Source organism: Alosa pseudoharengus, unplaced genomic scaffold (assembly GCF_046254945.1).
Source record: "Alosa pseudoharengus isolate Yale_2024_CS ecotype anadromous, Long Island Sound unplaced genomic scaffold, YU_APseudo_1.1 YU_APseudo_1.1_scf_23, whole genome shotgun sequence".
Lineage (NCBI taxonomy): Eukaryota > Metazoa > Chordata > Actinopteri > Clupeiformes > Clupeidae > Alosa > Alosa pseudoharengus.
In genome coordinates, this window is record NW_027468685.1 from 7,668,089 (window position 1) to 7,689,452 (window position 21,364).

At 48.1% G+C, this 21,364-nt stretch overlaps 2 protein-coding genes across 6 annotated transcripts in view; one reads left to right on the forward strand and one right to left on the reverse strand.

The window, feature by feature from the left end:
* The first annotated feature begins 1,304 nt into the window (after positions 1 to 1,304).
* On the forward strand, positions 1,305 to 16,660 carry znf687b (zinc finger protein 687b). 5 transcript variants are annotated; one of them, XM_076301199.1, is made up of 10 exons: positions 1,305 to 1,352; positions 2,708 to 5,216; positions 6,241 to 6,632; positions 7,119 to 7,303; positions 9,918 to 10,094; positions 11,415 to 11,577; positions 12,732 to 13,082; positions 13,887 to 13,999; positions 14,662 to 14,764; positions 15,875 to 16,660. In XM_076301199.1, the coding sequence occupies exons 2-10, from the start codon at positions 2,729 to 2,731 to the stop codon at positions 16,625 to 16,627; spliced, it is 4,725 nt and encodes a 1,574-aa protein (XP_076157314.1). In that variant the 5' UTR covers positions 1,305 to 1,352; positions 2,708 to 2,728; the 3' UTR covers positions 16,628 to 16,660. The 5 variants fall into 5 exon arrangements, with proteins under 5 accessions (XP_076157314.1, XP_076157317.1, XP_076157319.1 ...); XM_076301202.1 differs by having other exon boundaries at positions 6,241 to 6,551; XM_076301204.1 differs by having other exon boundaries at positions 15,892 to 16,039.
* A 3,120-nt stretch (positions 16,661 to 19,780) lies between these two features.
* aqp10b (aquaporin 10b) overlaps positions 19,781 to 21,364 on the reverse strand; it is a 4,880-nt gene continuing 3,296 nt past the window's right edge. The window contains exons 4-6 of the mRNA XM_076301205.1: positions 21,009 to 21,121; positions 20,500 to 20,717; positions 19,781 to 20,147 (exon numbers count right to left, since the gene is read on the reverse strand). Coding sequence (XP_076157320.1) covers positions 19,928 to 20,147; positions 20,500 to 20,717; positions 21,009 to 21,121 — 551 coding nt within the window. The 3' untranslated portion in view covers positions 19,781 to 19,927. The remainder of the gene's footprint in view (positions 20,148 to 20,499; positions 20,718 to 21,008; positions 21,122 to 21,364) is intronic.

Here is a 21,364-nt window from a genome sequence, read left to right on the forward strand (position 1 = left end):
GTGTGACCATTCACAGTATTTAGTCATTTACACAATAAGAGCTCCAGTCGTCCGCCTAATCAAATATGAATAGATAAATGACTAAATACTGTAAAAAGATAAATGCCGTAAGTAACACATTTAAAGTATACACCAAAATATTGCCAACCTGTAGCCTTAGTCGCGAATAAACATTCAGAATGATAATATTACCATAGGAACATTAATAAAAAAAAGAGATCTGTGTTTCAGCGGATCCCAAAGGTGTGCAATTTCTGCACCAGCACCTCTAAACTCACTCTGATAAACAATACTTCAAAAGGCATCCTAGAATGAAATCCCAAACCATCCTGAGCACTTTACAGCCTTCAGATGTAAATATGTAAAATGAATTTGCAATCTGTTAAAGCATGTTGTTGAAACATTGCCAGGTTTGAGCAACAAGAAATCACTGCACCCATTATGGAAATAGCAGTAGCCTATGTATTGAAAGGAAAGTTCTTGCGACATGAAAACCTAGCAGCCTTATTCATGTAATGAAGAACCATTCAGCATTCACATTAACAGAGCATGGCAGTATTTTCTGCATTTTATGTTTGAAAAGAAACTCACAAAAGCATACAAAGCATGAGCATCTGCAAAGCTACCTGAAGCTCACTATAGCCTAGGCCCTATCTATCTGTAATAGGCCTAGCCTACAATACTTGAAACAATCCATCTCTTTTCAAGTATTGTAGGCTATGGCATTGTTTTAATATGCACTAGCTCACATGCAAAATATGATTGGCAAAATATGCAAAGGCAGTCGAGCTAGATGTAAATTCGCCAAAGGTATTTGCGATTTTTTATGATTTATTATAAGATGCAGGGTATAACAAACTTTGACAGACCCATTTGAACCATTGCCAGGTTTTAACCATGTCCATTGTGCAACATTGCCTTTTAGTGCTGAAAATAAGATAGGCCTAATAATAGTAATAATTTGATAATAATTGAGAGGCAATATATTCGCGTGGAATTAGCAATAAATGAGAAGGGCAGATTTATTATATGGGAATTACACAGTCAGACAATATCAAAGTCTCCAATAAAATTCACGATTACGAATAGGAAGAGGTCCAGGAAGGTGGAAAACACAGCAAAAACTATAAAGTTAAATTGGCTGTCTTGACATTACATTCATGTTTATGTGTTTATCAGTGTAATTATCCTTCTAGTTTTATTGTTATGTTTTGGATATAAATATATCAGACGTAGTTATATATGGAAATTTTGCTTTACACACAAAGCATCTGATAGGACCTCCTTCCGATTGATGACGGGGTTCAAGGCGCTTCTACGGGAGCGAGGATAGTTGGGAATCTCGGAATCAGGTAAACAAATAAATTATTTCCCCAAGGAACGTCAAAAACATGCTATTGGGATAGTCAAGGTCTAACGGTACAATTTGTAAGTGGCATTACACAACCAACTATTGTAATTGCATTTCATATCCAAAACGCGTTGGTAGAACATGCGATGGCCTTCATTTAAATGACCCTTCGCTTGGCTTGGTCTCACAGCGGCCAGCTAGCAAGCTGATCTTGCTGTTATGGAGGATTGTGAACATAAACAAGCTTTATTGCTAGCACTGACGTTATATCTTTTGCGAGGCCAATGGGAAAATACATTTATTTATATAAAAATACATGTATTTTGAGCACATTGCAAGAATAAGACCTATAATGGTGATATTAAAATAACCAAGTAAGTTTATAGCTTGCTACTGCTAGCTTGTTAGCAAAATCGTGTGGTCTAATGAAGAGGTGGATTGTGGGCTAGAATCTAGTCAGCGAGGATAGCTAGCTCATAGTGAAAACAGTTAGCCGTCAGAGGCAGATATTCTTCAGGCGTCGTCTTATCAAACGTGATAGATGCGACTTACTATTTATTGTAGGTCTTCTCTGAATGTATCATTTGCCAGTCCAGACAGGGATGTAGCATTTGATTAAACACTGTTTTTGTCAATTACAGCCCATTTACACTAGCTGGCTAGCCTACTAGCTTGTTGTTTAACATTTGTCTGTGATGTGGTTGCTAGGTTAGCTAGCTTTAGCTGTGTAGCTTGGGTTGGCCCTATTATTATAGCATGTATCATAAGCAATACCCATGTCCTGCCAGTATGGGAAGAAACGAGTAATTTTGGATCTTACGGTGTCTGTGTCGATGACTGAATAACACACAAACACACACATACACACACAAACTTTAGTTATGTTTAATCACCAAAGGAGGTCTTGACCACAAGACACCTCAGGCAGGTTGGCAGGTTTGTCTGACTAAAAAGCTTTTAGCAGATCATACCATACCTACCTTTATGCTGAAATTTCTAACATTACTGTGAGTACAGGCTGTTTAACAGCAATTTATAAGATATTACGTTGTAATTACCAAGCGATTTGCTTCAGGGTCACCCCTGATATGAGATTTTAAGCTAAGCTTATGCATTGGCTGATTTCTCTTTGATGGTTTGTAGGTGTGTCTTTGAGTCGTACTCTAGTGATTGACAAGTTGATTTACAATATACTCTAGTGATTGACTATTGATTTCCTTACTCCTCACCTAGCCCGTGCTCATATGTGACAAATACGTTTAAGGTGACCACTTGCTTGGTCTAGCAGAGGTTTGAAAGTGACCGGTCTTGTTGTGGGTGTTATAAATCTAATAAGGTTGTTTCTGTGTCTTTCAGGACTGTGTCGACTGTCCCGGCATGGGGGACATGAAGACCCCCGATTTTGATGACTTGCTGGCTGCATTTGACATTCCTGACATTGATGCCAAAGAGGCCATTCAGTCTGCCCGTGATGAAGCCGAAAGCCACCATGGGTCAGGCAGTGGGGCCCTGGGGAAGCCCGGGGATGATGGGGCTGACGGAGGTCACGCAATGAGACCCACAAGTCCCCCCGGAACGGACTCGCACGGGGACCCACCCATTGTCAGCGTGATCGTGAAGAACCGCGTCCGCGCTGAAACCCTGGACGGGGGAGAGGGTACGGTCTCCGAGAGGGAGCCTGCAGACGGAACGCCCGGTATCGGACTCGTACCACGCCTCGGAACACGGAGCCCCGGTCTGGCGCCACCGGAATCGCTCAATCACAACGGGTTTGTGTCCTCGAGCGCGTCGGGTCACCTCCCTCAGAGCCAGGGTCAGTCCAACGGGGACTCGTGGCCCCTCTGCGCCCCAAAGGCGACCCCGGACAGTACCGAGTTCCTGTCGGGCTCTGCCAGCTCCTCCAAGCAGGGCGGAGGCAACATCTTCAACAAGCTGAAACCGCTGATGGCGCAGGGCTCAGGAGACCCCATCGGCAGGGCCCGCAAGATGCAGCTCCTGCAGCAGCAGAAGCACCTTCACATGCAGCAGCAGGAGGCCCCTGGTCCGGAGGCCAAACCATCCAAAGCGCCGGCGGCGGCGGCTGCTGCTGGCGCAAGCTCGGGGACCCTGGCGTCGTCTCCGTTCTTTCCCCCTTCTAAAGCCATGCATTTGCCTTCCTCTGCGTCCTCTTCATCGTCATCCTCTTCCTCCTCCTCCTCCTCCTCCTCACATGCTAACAATCCCCGTGTGTCTGGGCCACTGGGTTCGTCGGTGCCGCTTCAGTCGTTCAACGGAACCTCGAGGTCGGGGGGCCCGGCGGGTTTCCGACGCTTGGACTCGGACGAGGAGGACTCGGACCCTGATCTGGGAGCGCCGCTGGTGATCCAGGAGAGCCCAGGCTCACCGGCGTGCACCACTCCCAAGATGGCCCGCCGCGTGCGCTCGCCCGCCGGGAGTTTCGAGTCGCCCTCGCTGCCGCCGTCGTCCGGCTCGTCGTCGTCCTTCCCCAAGCCCGGCGACGTGCCCTCTGCCTCGCCGGCCTCCCCACAGGGCCAGCAGAACTGGCTCTCGTCGCCCTCCTCCTCCCAGACCTCCGCCGCCAGCAAGAGCTCCCCACAGGAGGAGCGGCACCCGGAGCACGTGGTGGAGGAGAGGGACTCCCCCGAGAGCCCCGAACCGGAGGCCCCCAAGCCGGCCTCGGCCTCGGCCTCGTCCTCGTCTGCGCCCAAGAGAAGCTCCAGTCCGGCGGCCGCCTCCGCCGCGGCCACCAAGACGCCCTCCCCTGCGCTGCGGGAGCCGAAGGAGGAAGAGGAGGAGATGGAGGTGGCGAAGGGAGTCGTGGATAAGACTGAGGAGAGGAAGGAGCAGGAGAGCAAAGGAGCAGAGGAGGAGAAGATGGAGGTGCAGGAGGAGGGGGAGAAGGTGGAGGGGAAAGCGCAGTCGGCGGAAGGAGGGGCGGCGCCACCCGTCGCCGTGGGAACGGCCACTCCGGCTGGGTCCGCCCCGTCGCGGCCGCTCAAGGTTCGCATCAAGACCATCAAGACGCCCACCGGCAGCATCACCAGGACGGTGGTGGCGTCCAAAGGAGGCGGCGCGGGGAAAGGGTTGGAGGTCATCAAGGCCCAGCAGGGGAACGCGGCGCCCGGCAGCCGAGCTCGGCGGACGAACACGGCCGTGGCGCGCGTGGCCAAGAGCTCGGCCGCACTGCCCGTGTCCACGCTCGAGGCCAGCAGCGCCATGTTGGCCGCGGCCACCAAGGCGCAGAGCAAGATGGCTTCCCCGTCCGACAAGGGCAAGGTGACCGCCACGGCGGTCAGCATCACCAAAACGGCCGCTCTGCCCGCCACCTCCGTGGTCAGCGGCATCAGCGTCCGGCCCGTCGCCAAGGCAACCAACGGGGGCACGTCGGCGGCGGGCGGCGGCGGCGGTGGTGGTGGCGGCGGTGTCGTCCACCAGCCCTGCAAGCCCGCGTCCATCGTCAACAGCACGGGCGCCGTCATCTCGCGCTCGCAGTCCAGCCTGGTCGAGGCCTTCAACAAGATTCTCAACAGCAAGAACCTGCTGCCCAGCTACAAGCCGGACCTGACCGCCCCTCCGCCACCCGAGTGGGGGCTCGGCATGCCCGCCGCCGGCTACCGCTGCCTGGAGTGCGGCGACTCGTTCGCGCTGGAACGCAGCCTGGTGCGCCACTACGACCGGCGCTCGCTGCGCATCGAGGTGACGTGCAACCACTGCGCCAAGCGGCTGGCCTTCTTCAACAAGTGCAGCCTGCTGCTCCACGCGCGCGAGCACAAGGAGCGCGGCCTGGTCATGCAGTGCTCGCACCTCGTCATGCGGCCGGTCACCGTGGAGCAGATGATCAGCCAGCAGGACAACGCGCCCATCGGTACCCCGGCCACCCCACACTGAAACACACACACACACATACACACACACACACTGGCCCATCGGTACCCCAGTCACCCCACACTGAAACACACACACATACACACACACACACACCACACTGAAACTCGCTCACACACTCACACACACACTGTGTGTTGATCATGTGCCTTTGTTGATTAGTAATGACATGCTGCTTTAACTTTATTATGAGGACTAATTTATTTAATTAATTAATTCTAATTCTGAATTAGATTTGTATGGCATGGTTGTGAATATAATGGTGGTGATGACACTGTCCTGATTATCACAGTAAATGAATTGACTTGGAATTGCATTTTATATAAATGTCCAAATAAAATATATTTGAAATCAGTTGCAAGATGCCAACACCATGCCCCCATTACATGAATAAAGCATGTGTAATTCATAATGCATTAAACCACAAGGCCTTCTGATATATAGATATCATGATCAGTTGAATTGAAATTCTACTTGATATTACACACACCCATTAATCGACATTTGGCAAAATATGAACAATTATTCAACTGTCAACCGATAAGGTTGATAAGGTACTGTAAATGGGCATGAAGTGGGCATATGCATTTAAAGTCAAAATTACTAACAGTTTGTAAATAGTTTTCATTACACATGTCAATAGAAGAATGCACTTATTAGCAAGGGTCAGATTTAATGGCAGGTTTGACAAAAATGCATTATAATCATGCACATGTCCGTCATATACTTCATTATTCTTGGTAATTATGGACCCCAATTTAAATGGCGGTCTCATGCATGAACTGAAGATATCGTGTGGCATGATATGGGAGCATTGAGCTCACCCATTGATGTTTGCACTAAGGGTCTTGATCATGGGATAGGATTAGTACATTGATTTTGCCTAGTCATTAAATTAGCTTTAGCTAGGCTTTAGCCTTTAGAGTTTAGAGAGTGCACTTTGCTGGTCAAACTGCAGTTAAGAAGATATGATGAAAGTGCAATGTTTTCTCTCGTACCCCCAGGAATGCTCTCTCCCTCTCCGTCTCTCTCGTCCACACCAGCTGCCCCTCAGGGCGCCCCCTCTGTCTCCACCGCCACCCCCAGCCCCCAGAAGGACTCGCCGTCGCCCTCGGCAACAGCAGCAGCAGCAGCCACCCAGCCCTCCGCCCCGCGTCGGCTACCCAGCAGCCCCCAGGCCATCATGCCCCTGCCCTGCAAGAAGGTGGACGTGCTCCAGTACAACAACTTCAAGTGCCCCGAGTGCCAGGCTCAGTTCGGGGGCAAGGCGGAGTTGGTCGCCCACTTCCAGCAGATCAGAGCCACCCCCAACTCTGTGAGTGACCTTGGACTTCTGACCCAGATGAAACCGGTTTTTTTCTCCTTTTTTTATCCATCTAAGTCCTGTTTTAATAAGGTAAAGCGTGAATTGTTCATTTGATTAATGGTTAATTGTTGCTTTGGACAAAAGGATCTGCCAAATACCATAAACATGAGTATAAACATTAACATTGTCTTTGTATGCACATATGTGTTATTTTGTGTTTTTAAGCTGTCCTTGAACTAATTACATTTATTACAGATTGTATTAAAGTGATTGGTATATCAGGAATAGGATACTGATGCTGTTGTCTCTGTATCCCTCTATCTTTCTGTCCTCTTGTCTTTTTTTCTTTTCTTCTCTTCTCTTCTGATCTTTCTCTCTCTCTCTTTTCTTCTCATCTCTCTTCTCTCTGATCTCTCTGTCCTCTTCTCTCTCTCTGTTCTCTTCTCTCCTCTCTCTCTATCATATTCTCTTCTCTTCTCCTCTCTTCTCTCTCTCTGTCCTCTTCTCTCTCTCTCTCTCTCTTCTCTTCTCTTCTCTTCTCTTCTCTTCTCTTCTTTCTCTTCTCTTCTCTTCCAGACGTGTATGCTGTGCACTCCGCCCATGATGCTGCCCAACTGGTGCAGCGTGGCGGCCCACCAGCGCATCCACAAGCACCGCGCGCCGCACGTCTGCCCCGAGTGTGGCGGCGTGGCCCGGCAGGCCAGCTTCCAGGCGCACCTGGAGGAGTCCTGCCTGCACTTCGCCCGACGCATCGGATACAGGTGGGCACCGCACCGCACGCCTCGTCTCGTCTCGACCGCCACCCCAGATGTTACAGAGACGTTGCGAGGCTCTAACTGGTTGTGGTGTTCTAATAGGTTTGGGGTGGAGGGTTTGCCCAAACGCGCAGTTCTCCCCGAAATAGAAGCCCGATAAGTGCCCAAAGTGTGTTGCAATATGGCCGCCGAGTGGAGGGACTTGCCTAAAAGGACTTTGGAAGAACTGGAACTGCTGTTGTGAACACTTCCACTTTAGGTTGCATAATTTAGCTGTGTGTGTGTGTGTGTGTGTGTGTGTGTGTGTGTGTGTGTGTGTGTGTGTGTGTGTGTGTGTGTGTGTGTGTGTGTGTGTGTGTGTGTGTGTGTGTTTTCTGTGTGTTGGCATTGCCCAGTGGTCAGGACCGCCCTCTCGGCCTCGCCAATGTAGTCCAAAGGAGAGCAGAGCAACACATTTGGCACCGACTTGGCTGAAGGAGCACTGTGAAAAGAGAACAGTGCAAGTGCACACAGTCACACTGAGTAATATGGCATCAAAGCTGGTTTCAGGGTTCTAATTCCAGGGGGTTCTACTGGTGTGTGTTTTATGGGGAGTGATTGACTCTCAGTCATTGGCTTGATGTTCCAGGAATCAGGGTGGATCGTCTCGATTCCCAGAAACGAGTGCGGGCTGGCAGTTAATCAGCGGTGTACTCTAATTATAGTATCATTTGGATTTCAATGCAGCGCAGAAGAAGACATGTTATCATCAGTAGACACAAGCCTTGCTAAGGACAGCTTATACACATGGGCTATAACAGGGCTAAACCCTAATCTTTTCATAAAGATTAGACAAGCTGTAACAGGGTATTTTTCATTTTCCATTTTCATAGAACCCAGAGCAGAAACGCCACAACAGTTATTGATGAATCCATCTTACTGCCATATTTTGCTATAGAAATGTCAGTGGCTAATACAAACAGAGAAAATAATGGTGTGTGTGTGTATGTGTGTGTGAGAGAGAGAGATGCAGAGGGAGAGAGATGGAGAGGAAGTGTTTGGCACAAGGCCACTCTTGTGCTGTACTGTACTGTAATGTTATAGAGCCCTTGCTATAACAAGGCGTATAGTGTCATTGTTAATATCTCGGATTTTGCAGCTCAAACTATTGATTAGTATAACGCACTTGTTAGTCTGCCCACTCGGTATTACCACCAGCCATAACTGGTCCTTACAATAACCTCCAGAGTAGAGCATTAATGAACTATTATTAAAATGTCTGTTGAGCTACATGGCATCATTGCATCTGTGTAAATGTGATGCCTCCTAGGCGTTGACATTGATCAGAGATGAGTTGGCGCTGCTTGATGGGTTTTTTTTCCCTCAGATCAGTGTGTGTAGACGCCCGTGATGAGATCGGGGGGGGAGTAAGCAGCTTACTCAGCAGACAGGCCCTTAATGATGAATTAACTGTATCAACTGCATGAACTATCTAACTGACTAACGAGTATAATGTAGTGTGGAGCACAATTAAGTAGGGTAATTAAGTGAAGGGAAGAGATGACCGTTTGGTAAATGGTTCACACAGAAATCCTCCTCACACTTTCTTTGCCAGCTGTCCAGCTGTCTCTGTGTGGCTAAGTATAGCGAAGTAAAAACTGCATGCCGAGCTGTATGTCTGACCATGCTGATCGAGTAGGGGCTGTGTATTGGAGGAGTAGAATCTGGCGTGCAGACAATGGGAGTTCTAATGTATGTGATGTTGGCAACAGCGGAATCTACGCACAAGTGGTCAGCTGCGTACAGCTCTGGCTATACACCGTGGACACGTGTAAACAGCGTATGTGTCTCAGCAAGAGGTGGACATCCTTAGCCTAGAAATCTAGACGCGCCCCTAGCGGCAGCAAATTACATTTGCTGCCAGGGCTAGTCTAGCAACTCTCTGTTGGCTTGTGAGCTCCAGAAATCGAAACTCAATCAGGCCAATGAAATCGTGTATAGAGTCGTTAGGTGGGCTTAACATAATGATTGATGGCAGAGTTGCAACGGTTTGGCTTGAATTCCCTGCTACTTGAAAACAAAATAAGATGGATGTTGCTGCTGGCGAACAGTGTGACACGAGTTAAGCTTTTATTAAGTTGGCAAACGTTTGAACTAGGCATCTAGCGCCGCTGGTGGGAAACGCATGGGACTCATAGCGCTGCCGCTGTCCTATTGCGTGCAGAGGGAATTTGAAAGACAACTGATTATCCCGCCCCTCGGACTGAGCACTGCGAACGGTGAGTGCCCAGACCCTACATTTTAATGTGGGTCTGGCTCGTCAGGCTAGGACATCCTGGCTACAGAAAGTAAAAGTCCTGTCCTATATTCTTTCTACCTGTGCACTTAACACAGGTGATATCACTAATTATCTGATCTACCTGGCTGCTAATTAGGATGAGCTGGTTTACTAAATGGTTGGGTCAAATACTTGGCAGGACTTTTACTTTCTGAACCTGGAATGTCCGCCTCTGGTCTCAGCTGACCACTTATGATCAGATCATCCAAGACACAGTTTTATAACAAATGTAAGCAGGCCCATTTTGTTATACTAAGCATGTAGTAATGTCATACACTGTGACTTCCTGTTTTTGCCCTCCAGGTGCTCCATCTGCCAGGTGGTGTTTGGGGGCCTAAACTCCATCAAGTCCCACATCCAGACGGCCCACTGCGAGGTCTTCCACAAGTGCCCCAACTGCCCCATGGCCTTCAAATCTGCCCCCAGTGCCCAGTCCCACATCAGCACCCAGCACCCCACGCTCACCACCACCCAGCCCAAGTACGTCTGCCCGTCGTCATGCCAGCAGGCTGCAGGAGCCGTGGCAACGCCAACGCCGACAGGCCACGCTCAATGGGCTTCACTACAGTCAGAATTCAAATCAGTTTTTGTATATACACACAGGAATTTGTTCTCTACATTAAGAGATAAGATGAAATGAGATGAGATAAAACTTGATCCCACGAGAGGAAATTACAGTGAGAAAAAAAACAACACAAATCAGATAGACACCATGTAGCCAGTAGGCAGGAACAGTAGTATCCACAAGTAAGACCTGAGCTGTACCTGCCCTGAACGGCTCTTTTGAAGGATATGTGCACTCAGACACTGAATACACACACGCACACATGCTAGGACTAAACTAGCAGACTGAAATACAGCGTTTATCATGTAAGCCTGAAGTGTTGTTTTTTAAGGTCAGTTTCCCAGGCATGCATTAACTCTAGTACTAGACTAAAAGAGACCTTTAATGAAGATCTCTACTGAAAATGAACTAACTAGGCCTAATCCATGTCCAGGAAACTGGCCCTTTGAGTTTGGAATGGACAACAAGGTCAGACTATGACGAGACTATTTCTAATAAGTGCAACAAAGAGATTGATTGCAATAGCTATTATAGCTGCAGTATTTTCTCACGTCTATTTTAGGTCTCTGTCATTTAAAATAGAAACACATGGTGTGATTAGAAAATGATGACTATTCAGTCACTCAGTCAGACATGTTTTTATAGCAAGAGTAAGCATAAACGAAAGCCATATTACTGCAGCTGTCTCCTGCTGGTGATATTATGGCCCTGCTAATTAGCTAATTAGCATGTCCGTTTGTTCATTTCAGTGCATGTTTCCCTGGCAACAGATTTAATGTCATGCTAATTTAGTCTGACAGATTTCAGTCCTCTCAAACATCCCACAACTGCTGTATTCTCACAAGCTTACTACAGCTTTCTCGCCCGTGGGCTGTGAATTGCGACTGCATCAAGATCCTAGAGAGATGCAGCAGTCTTGGTAATAAATGCTATCGGCCCTGTCCTCGAATTACATTGCAGTCGCTGATGGTGTTTGAAGTGCCGGGGGAAAAGATCAGAAGTGTGATGCTGCTTATTTCTGTGCCAGTACGGAGTTGGTGTCTCATTAAGGGTTTAGTGCCACACCATACCACTCAAACACTCGTGGAGATACGATTCTTTTTAATAGAAGTGCTACGTTTTTTGTTCTTTTCTTTTTTAATGTATGTTGTATGTCAAGTCTGTTTTCTGAATGGTCCCTGAAACTGGCAATAACAGTGATGATGATGATGATGTTTTCTCTGTTCCTTCCTCAGGATGATCTACAAGTGTGTCATGTGCGACACGGTCTTTACCCAGAAGCCCCTGCTCTACGTGCATTTCGACACTCACCTGGCCAAGCAGAAGGTGCACGTGTTCAAGTGCCCTGACTGCACCAAGCTCTACGCCCAGAAGGCCTCCATGATGGAGCACATGAAGGTGGGTGCAGCGCTGCTCCTGTGTCCCTTGTTGTGATCCTTATGTTGTGATGGTTTAAAGGTTCTGACAAAGTCGTCGTTGTTAGTTAAACTCTACTCTCAAATTACATAAGTATATCCCGTGAGGGAAATTTGGTCTCTGCATTTATCCCAATCAGTGAATTAGTAAAACACACTCAGCACACAGTGAACACACAGTGAGGTGAAGCACACACTAATCCCAGCGCAGTGAGCTGCCTGCAACAACAGCGGCGCTCGGGGAGCAGTGAGGGGTTAGGTGCCTTGCTCAAGGGCACTTCAGCCTTCAGACTGGTCGGGGTTCGAACCAGCAACCCTCCGGTTTCAAGTCCGAAGCGCTAACCAGTAGGCCACGGCTGCCCCTTTTGTTTCTCCTCCCTTCTCTGCTCCTGGTGCAATCCGAGCAGTCCAAGCCACGTGAAAACAGCTTGAAGACAAGCAACACGCTTGAAACGTCACACACGTTAAATTGTTAACAGGAGCTGTTTTGGTGTGCAAGTTGTTTTTTATTGTCTCTTAGCCACTTTACTAACCGTTTACAGGGGCAGCCGTGGCCCACTGGTTAGCACTCTGGACCTGTAACCGGAGGGTTGCCGGTTCGAGCCCCGACCAGTAGGCACTGCTGAAGTGCCCTTGTGCAAGGCACCTAACCCCTCACTGCTCCCTGAGCGCCGCTGTTGTAGCAGGCAGCTCACTGCATCGGGATTAGTGTGTGCTTTACCTTACTGTGTGGTCACTGTGTGCTGAGTGTGTTTCACTAATTCACAGATTGGGATAAATGCAGAGACCAAATTTCCCTTGGAATTGAATCCCTGACCTCACCTTTGAAGGAACAAATTGGCAGATGATGTTATTGATAGAGATAGATAGATAGATAGATAGATAGATACAGTAGATATCTATCTAGATAGATAGATAGATACTTTATTGATCCCCAAGGGGAAATTCAAGGTCACAGTAGCATACAGACATCACATACAACATTCACTAACAGCAGAAAAAGTAATAAAAGTATATAATATAAAAAATAAAAAAAATAAAGAAATAAAAAAAAGTTGTTGAAGGTCGCCAAGGAAGAAACTTGTGAAGGTCGCCTGTGTCACCTTAGTTAACCTCCTCTCGCGTTCCTCCAATCAGACCGTCCACAGAGGCCTGTCTGTCAAGCCAGAGACCCCGCCCACAACCACTACCACCACCACCACCTCCACCACCCCAGGCACCATGCCCCTCACGGTGCAGCCAATCCCGAAAGCCCGAGGGCAGGAAGGGGAGGAGTGGAGCGGAGAGCCTGGGGAGGAAGAGGGGGACCGAGAGGGGGAGGGCGGGGAGAAGGAGGAGGAAGAGGAGGATGAGGAGGAGAACGAGGAGGAAGAGGAGCCCGAGAGCTCGCCGGAGAGTTCCTCCATGGAGTGGAAGTGCCGCGAGTGCCGCACACGCTACTCTGAGAAGGAGGACTACATCTCCCACATGAGGAAGGAGCACGGCAAGGTACACACACACACACACACACACACACACACACACACACACGCTACTCTGAGAAAGAGGACTATATCTCCCACATGAGGAAGGAGCACGGCAAGGTACACACACACACACAAGTTTACGTTACATCATACACTCTAGGGGTGTAATGGTACATAAACATTACGGTTTGGGGTACCTCGGTTTTGAAGTCATAGTTCGGTTCATTTTCGGTACAGTAACGAAGTTACTACAGGAAAAGTATTTTGAAAAGGTGTCAAATATTTTTGAACGCTAATTGACCCAATTACATATGGTCTGGCACTTAAGATGTTTGTGTGGGAACTCAAATTGGAAACAAGGTCCGCAAGCAAAAAAGCCTGCTCTTGATCACTGTTAAAGACTGCATGCGGTACACATCTGTATTGAACCTAACGTCCTGTATCTAAACTAATGGTGCGCCGATATTGAAATTCTGGGCCGATACCGATACGATATTTAAAATTTCGCGATACCGATATTTTTATTGACATTGTTTTTGATACACCTTTGCTGGCAAAAAAGTATTCAACATACTTGAAATGGCATTTGAAATGGGACCAGCACTCCTAAATAGCACTGTACACACCTTTTCATCTAGAGGTCACGGGTCTCGGTCAGCAAGCCAGTCCGAGTGTGTTCACGCTCGTTTGGGAGAGTGTGAGATTTTGCTTGGGACCCCTGGACTTTAATGTCGTCTATTCTCTTCCCCTGCCCTGGACTCTAACGTGCCCCATTCTCTTCCCCTGGACTCTAACGTGCCCCATTCTCTTCCCCTGCCCGCTGCAGCCCATGAAGAAGTTCCCGTGCCGTATGTGCGAGCGCTCCTTCAGCTCGGCCAACAGCCTGCGGCGCCACGTGCGGGTCATCCACGAGGGCATCCGCAGAGTCTTCCACTGCCAGTGAGTAACCAGATGCTAAATGTTTACAAGTACATGTTTTTGGGCTTTTTGCCTTTATTTCGACTGGACAGGGAAGAGCGACAGGAAGCGAGTGGGAGAGAGACGAGACAGGAACGTGTGTGTGTGTGTGTGTGTGTGTGTGTGTGTGTGTGTGTGTGTGTGTGTGTGCGTGCGCGTCCGTGTGCGTGCGTGCGTGTGCGTGCGTGTGTGTGTGCGCGTGTGTGTGTGCAAATGTGTTGCGCTACACTACACTGCTTTAATCCCAGTGACAATCCCAGCACTGTCCAGCCTGTGTGCTGTCATCCCCATCCATCCAAGGAGCTCCCCTTCAATTTTTTATTTTTATTTTTTTAAATATATATATTTGCAGTGATGTTTCAAGCCCCACAGCTCTTCCTCAGATGTGAGATGAGATCATGTCGTATTTCTTGTATCATAATCATGCCTTGGATTGGCTACATCAGTGTTTGGGGATTGGCTACATCAGTGTTTGGGGATTGGCATGGATGGGGTGTTGAGGAGGAGTATGGACAGACAGAAACAGCAGGAGTGATTATAAACTCCTGTGCTGAAAGCAAAATAGGAGTCTGGTGTGTGTTATTAGCATAGCGTGTCCTCACAACGAGTGTGATCTCTTGCTCTGTGTGTGTGTGTGTGTGTAGGTACTGCTCTGAGGGGAAGCGCACGTTCAGCAGTCGTCTGATTCTGGAGAAACACATCCGGGTCAGACACGGCATCCGCTCCAGACAACCAGTGGACAGACAGGTCAGTCCCACCGTCCGCTTCCAACTGCTCTCTCTTTCTCTCTCCAACTCTCCCTTTCTATCCCTCTACCTCTTTATCTCTCTCCACCTCTACCTTTCTATCCCTCTACCTCTTTCTCTCTCTCCACCTTTCCCTTTCTTTCCCTCTACCTTTTTCCCTCTCTCTACCTCTCCCCCTCCTTCTCTACCTCCTTCTCCTTCTTTCTCCCTCCCTCTTTCTTTCTCTCCCTCTACTTCTCCTTCTCCTTCTCCCCCCTCCTTCTCTCGTTTCTACCTCTTTCTCCCTCCCTCCCTCTTTCTTTATTTTTCTCTCTCTACCTCTCCCTCTCCCCCTCTCCCCACATTTTTCTTTATCCCTCTACATATCTTTCTCCTTCTCTCTCTCTCCAACAACATGTTACATTTATATAGGGCTTTCCTCGACACAGGGAAGGGCACTAACCACCACCAGTGTGTAGCACAGCAGCCATTATGCGCCAGAACGCTCACCACAAACCAGCTTGAGTGAATGAGCCAATTACACTGGGGGATAAGGGCCAGATTGAATGAGCCAGTATCTTGTAGGTAGAAGATATAAATTAGATATGCATAAAACATACATATGTACATTAAATAGTATGCTGCAAGTAGAGGTGATAGTGTACTAGTGTAGAAGGAGCTGGGCTAGCGTGCAGTAGCCTGAAAGTTGTGGGTTCCATTCCCGGCTTCCACCTTGCCCTTGAGCAAGACACTTAACCCCAAGTTGCTCCAGGGACAATGTAATCCCTTGTAATATAGTTGACATATTGTAAGTCACTTTGGACAACAGTGGCTGCTACATGTAAAGTAGAGGATATAATTTGATTTGAGTAGTAGATCATTTTTATGGTCTTTTCTGATGACTTTTCTTTTGTTCTCTCTCTCTCTCCCTCTCCATCTGTCTCTTCATCTCTCTCTTCATCTCTTCATCTCTCTCCATCTCATCTCTTCATCTCTCTCCCTCTCTCTTTCTCTCCCTCTCTCTTCATCTCTCTCTTCATCTCTCTCTTCATCTCATCTCTCTCCATCTCTCTCTCCATCTCTCTCCATCTCTCTCTTCATCTCTCTCTCTCTCTCCCTCTTTCTCCCACAGGGTCCTCCCAACACCAGGAAGCGCTCTGCTCCGGCGGAGGGTGTGGGCAGCTCGTCCGAGCAGGAGGGGGACGGCGCGTTTGAGGAGGCGTCCGAGGGCCCCGGCAGCAGCGGCGGGGGGGGGGCGGTGAAGCGCTGGCGTCCCGCGGCAACCGGCGGCGCAGGCGAGGCCTCGGCGCCGCACGACCGGGACGAAGGAGTCCGCCAGGAAGCCGAGGAGTCCGGCAGCGGCGAGGGGGGGGAGGAGACCACCGGTGCCGCCGCTCCAGCCAGCTCCGCCCCCGTTGCCGCCGGCTACAAGTGCACGCCGTGCGGTTTCGCCACGGAGGACTGGGCGGAGTTCCAGCAGCACATCCCGCAGCACCAGGGCGAGGGTGGCGTGGGCAGTGCAGGCTCTCTGCAGTGCACTCAGTGCGGCGCCTGCTTCGCCTCGGCCGGCTCGCTGGCCCGCCACCGCTTCATCACGCACCGGCTGCGCAACGAGACCCGCGGCCACGGCAAAAACGCCTCCTCCTCCTCCTCCTCCTCCGCTGCCGCCGCCGGCGGCGCCTCCTCCTCCTCGCCCGACAACGGCGCCGCCGGGGCCACGACCCCCGACGACGGCTCCCCGACATCGCCGCTCCGGGGAGAGGACGGGAGCTATGGCTGCCGCGTGTGCGGGCGACGCTTCGACAAGCAGCCCGACCTGAACACGCACTTCCGCACGCACGGCATGGCCTTCATCACCGCACACAAGAACGACAAACCCACATAGAGGAGGAGGAGGAGGAGAGAGAGAGGGAGGGAGGGAGGGAGGGAGGGAGGACAGAAAGAATGAAGAACAAGGAAGCGCCAGTGAACGGAGTCGGAAGTGGACTGGAGAAAATGACCGACCAATCCCAGTACATCACCAACAGTGGACGTTAGAACAAGGCAGCGTGTGTGTGTGCTACCCTCTACAAACTACAAACCTGTGCCATCCGCCAATCCACCACAGGCCACTCCTCCTCATCCGTGGAGAGGAGTGGTCATAGGACACCTATCCGATTGGACACACAGTGAAGACACTTGATCTAATCCAAGTGCTGATTGGCTACTTGTTTGGGTCGTCTTGATGAGCAGAGAGAGAGTCCTGTGAGGTCAAAAAGAAAAGGAAACGAGATGACCACGAGATGAATGAAGCTCAGGCTTGCAGACCAACTGGACACTAACCCAAAAACCTCCTCCTTCGTCCTGATTGGCTAAGGAGAGACTGGGAGACCAGGGCGGATCAGGAAACTGCAGCAGAAAGCCAAAGGTCCCATCCAGAGGCTTCATGTCGAGTGGACTGAGTGGAAGTTGACCAATGCTTTCTACTCCTATTGGTTGTAACGATGCCAGCTCAGTACTCCCTTTTGTTCTGTTCTCAGCTGCATTCACCCCTGGTGACCTCTGTCTCCTGCATGAGATACAAGACGAGTCATTCTGTGTCAAATCAGACAGAATCCAGGGAAATGGTGGCTGCTGCACTGTCTCAGATTTTGCTTTTGTCCTTTATGCTCATTGAGTATATGTAAGGCCCTAGATTTGGAACAAAGTGGGCCATGCAAGCAAAATCCACAATAGAAACTTTTAATGGTTCAGTTATATTGGGCTGAAAAATACTTAATGCCCAAACATTGCTTCCAAGATTACCGGTATGTGTTTTTCAAGTTGTCAAACTGAAGAAATATCTCAAGGGCTGAAAAAAAAAACATGAAAACATAGGATTTAAATATCTAAATATTTTCCAGGCCTTGGTTTTGAAACCCGTTCATGATATATAGACACGATTTGAACAAAATCTGAGATGGTGCAGCAAACAACCTTATCGGATTTGAGACGGGAAGACACAGGGCTTATCTACAGAATCTCATTTGAACTCCATGTAGTACAGAGATACGGTTCTGCGACCGGTTCTAGATCAGTTCTAGTGTTTGGGGAACGTCTCTGTGGTCACATTCAGATTTGCCTAAAGCTGTTGTCTGGTCAGTGTTATTTGGGGGGGTGAGGTTTGATTATCGACTGCAAAAAAAAAAAGAGGTGCTATCGAAGGTGTTTCTAAATGAACAGAAGTAATATTAAAATTGTATTGACATTGTACTGATCTATTTATTTATATGTCACACGTATTGTGTCTTTTTTGAACTGTCTGATTAAGGAATGGTAGAAAAGTTATCTTTATATTACCTAGGAGGAGAGTCTACTGAACTATGTGGCAGATTTGCGTTTCCAGCTCTTTGCATGACAGATGTGTGATGTTTGAGGTGTTACAGAAATGTAAAAAAAAAAACTTATTGTGAAAAACAAACAAAAAATAACATGGTTACGCACTTCTTGCAAGAGCACATTTGTATGTGTGTGTGTTTGTGTGTGTGTGCGTGTCTACGTGTGTGTGTGTGTGTGTACTGTACAACGCAGTAATTTTGAAAAACACTTAGGTGGGGTTAGTAGACAATGTGAAGTGTGAATTCTACTTACTGTAAAGGTATAAACTTGTTTTGTCTTTTTTTATTCAGCTGATTCTAAGCTGACTGAATCATGGATGGATATTTGGATATAAGTTACATATTTTTTACAAAAGAATCACAAAACGGAAACAACAACAAAAAAAAGCTGACAAGTGAGAAGGCTTTTGATGGGAGTGTTTTCCGAGGCGTGTGTACAAATGTGTTGTTTGTTTGTTTGTTTAGTTTGTTTATTTCACCCCTCTTTGATACGAGTCTTTTCTACCTGCACAGGGACACTAGTAAGCGAGCATCACCCTTCTGTAAGAACTGCAGCTCAATGACATTTGTGACTCTGTGAAAGCTTGTGTATATCCTTTTTTTAAGAAACAAAAATGTGTGTCTTATGTACATCCCTTACATATAAATACATCTTATCATTTTATTTTTCTGTGATTGCTGCTTGCAACACTGCCATACCCTTTTATGTCAACTCCTACTCTCCTGTTTGAAATAATAATAAATATGACAACCGTACGGCATGGATGTGACAGTCTACTTTGTGTTTTATTGTAAGTGTAAAGAGTTTATGAGTTTGTCTTTGCATGAGACTATTCTTGACGAGATGCATACATGGCCAAAGACTGATAATGGGTAAATTCTCCCATCTAGCGGTGAGATGGTATATTGCAACAGACACCAATCAGAATCAACTCAAGAAATTACACAATGTTAGCTTTAAATACCATCTTCAAAAAGTCATTGTTTTCACAAGCAAATCAAAATCCACCCTTACTGGTAGTCAAGCCAAAACCATGAATATTTCAGTAATGGGATACAGTAGATCTTATGCAGCTTCATGCATTGAATCTGTTGAAACTTCCAGGGCACACTGATTAGTAGGATATTTGAGTCCAATTTAAGTCCCATGAAATGTATGTATCAAATATCAGTGCAGTACAGTATCCTCAGACATCTGACAGACCCAGTCTGTGTAAGTTCTACCTCTAATCGTTTTGAGTCTTGAGTAGAAAATTGTTAGAAGTCCCTGTGTAGTCAGAATCCTACAGCAAGATTGGATCAGGAGGACTGTGGTAGACTTCATTAGCATTATCACTCTGAAGCTTCATCAGATCTGTCATGGCACCCTGAGCACTAAACATCCCACCACATTTGGGAGAAGAGTCCTTAAAGGTACAGTCAGCGATCACACGCGATTTCAAGCCCATAAATTTTTTTTATCACGTTCAGAAATCATCTCCCCATGATCCGCTAGCTGCCCATTCTGCTAGCTGCCCATTCCGCTAGCTGCCCATTCCGTGAGTACACTGTAAACTAAACAGTCTCTGTGGGCAGCCCAGGCTCCAAAACCTGGGAACAAACAAAGTGGGGGCAGCATGTCCCCCAAACAAAAACGAAACCCTGTGTCTCTGGTGTGTTTGTTTGGTCCTTGGTTCAAATATAATGTACGTTGTTTTGGACAAAAGCATCTGCTAATAAATATAAACATAAACATAAACAAACGTGACTTCCTGCGCAATCGCTGACTGCACCTTTAATCTCCGCCTCACTCTCCACAAACAGCCTCAGGCGGGTTTCTCCGGCCACTCCTAGGAGGTCAGAGGGTTTGCCGGTTTAGGAATGTCCCGGTCCGGGTGTTTGCCCCCGAGCTCCAGCGCAGGGTGGTTGGTGAGGACGAGTCCGTCCGTGAGGGCGTCTGCGTCTGCGTCAGGGAAGTGTGCCCCAACCAGCAGCTCGTACAGCAGCGATCCCACCACAGCACCCAACGAAGTGGCCACCACCGGAACCCACCACCATGACCGCCCAGCACTGCAGAGAGATGAGTGAGTGAGTGTGTGTGTGTGTGTGTGTGTGTGTGTGTGTGTGTGTGTGTGTGTGTGAGTGTGAGAGAGAGAGAGAAAATGTGTTTTGAGGAGGTGTATGTGTATGAGAGAGAGAGAAAATGTGTGTGAGTAGGTGTGTGTGTGTGAGAGAGTGAGAGAGAGAGAGAGAGAGAGAGAGAGAGAGAGAGAGTGAGAGTACCAGAAGGTTGTTCTTTAGGGCTGATTTTAAATGATTGAATATGCTAACATGATTCAGGATCTATGAAGATTTTACACAGTACAGCTGATAATTGGATGATTAGCCTGATTTGCTGTTGGGCAGCTGTTGGGCAACTCACCTGAACACCTCCTTCCCCCACCCGGCTATGTAGGTGTAGACCCTGGGCCCCAGGTCTCGTGCGGGATTGATGGCGTAACCGCTGTTCGATCCCATGGACACGCCGATCACCATGACGATGGCCCCCACCAGGACCGGCTCCAGGCCCCGAGGGGCCGGTGTGTTCCGTTGGTCTCCGATCGCCAGGACACACAGTAGCAGAGCTGCCGTGCCAACCACCTACGAAAGACACAACGCTGTGGGCAAAGGTGCTCTAATATAGCGGAAGGACTGAGAACTGTTTAGAACAGTGGATCTTAAGCTGCATTCCAAACTCAGACTTACTTGTCAACTTATCATAATGTCCTGACTATTAACCAAAGATTATACATTGATTTTGAAAATGGGAGTATAAAACCTGCTGGTGGGCCATATCTGGCCCCCTGGTTTCCGTTGTCATAACTGTGCTGTCCATTGTGACTGGGCAATTGTATTAAGATAAAAGCCAGCAGAGGGTGGTGGGGGGCTGACCTGGTCCAGGACTCCAGAGGGCAGAGAGAGGTAGTCCGCTGGGTAGGTGGCAAAGATGCCAGCTGTGCCGTTGGATCCTGTCACTTCGAGTCCACCAAAGGTTGAAATGGCATCTGTGAGTATGCAAATTTCAGACACAATCACATCAACAACACTGTGTGTATACAAAACATGGACTTAAAAAGCAAAAAAAGCACACAAAAAAGCAATATATTGATGTGCAATGTTGCTGATGTTCATCACATAAAGTTAAGTAAATCACACAATATACTCATCACACAAAGTTAAGTTAATCACACAATATACTCATCACACAAAGTTAAGTTAACCACACAATATATTCTTTAAAATGTAGT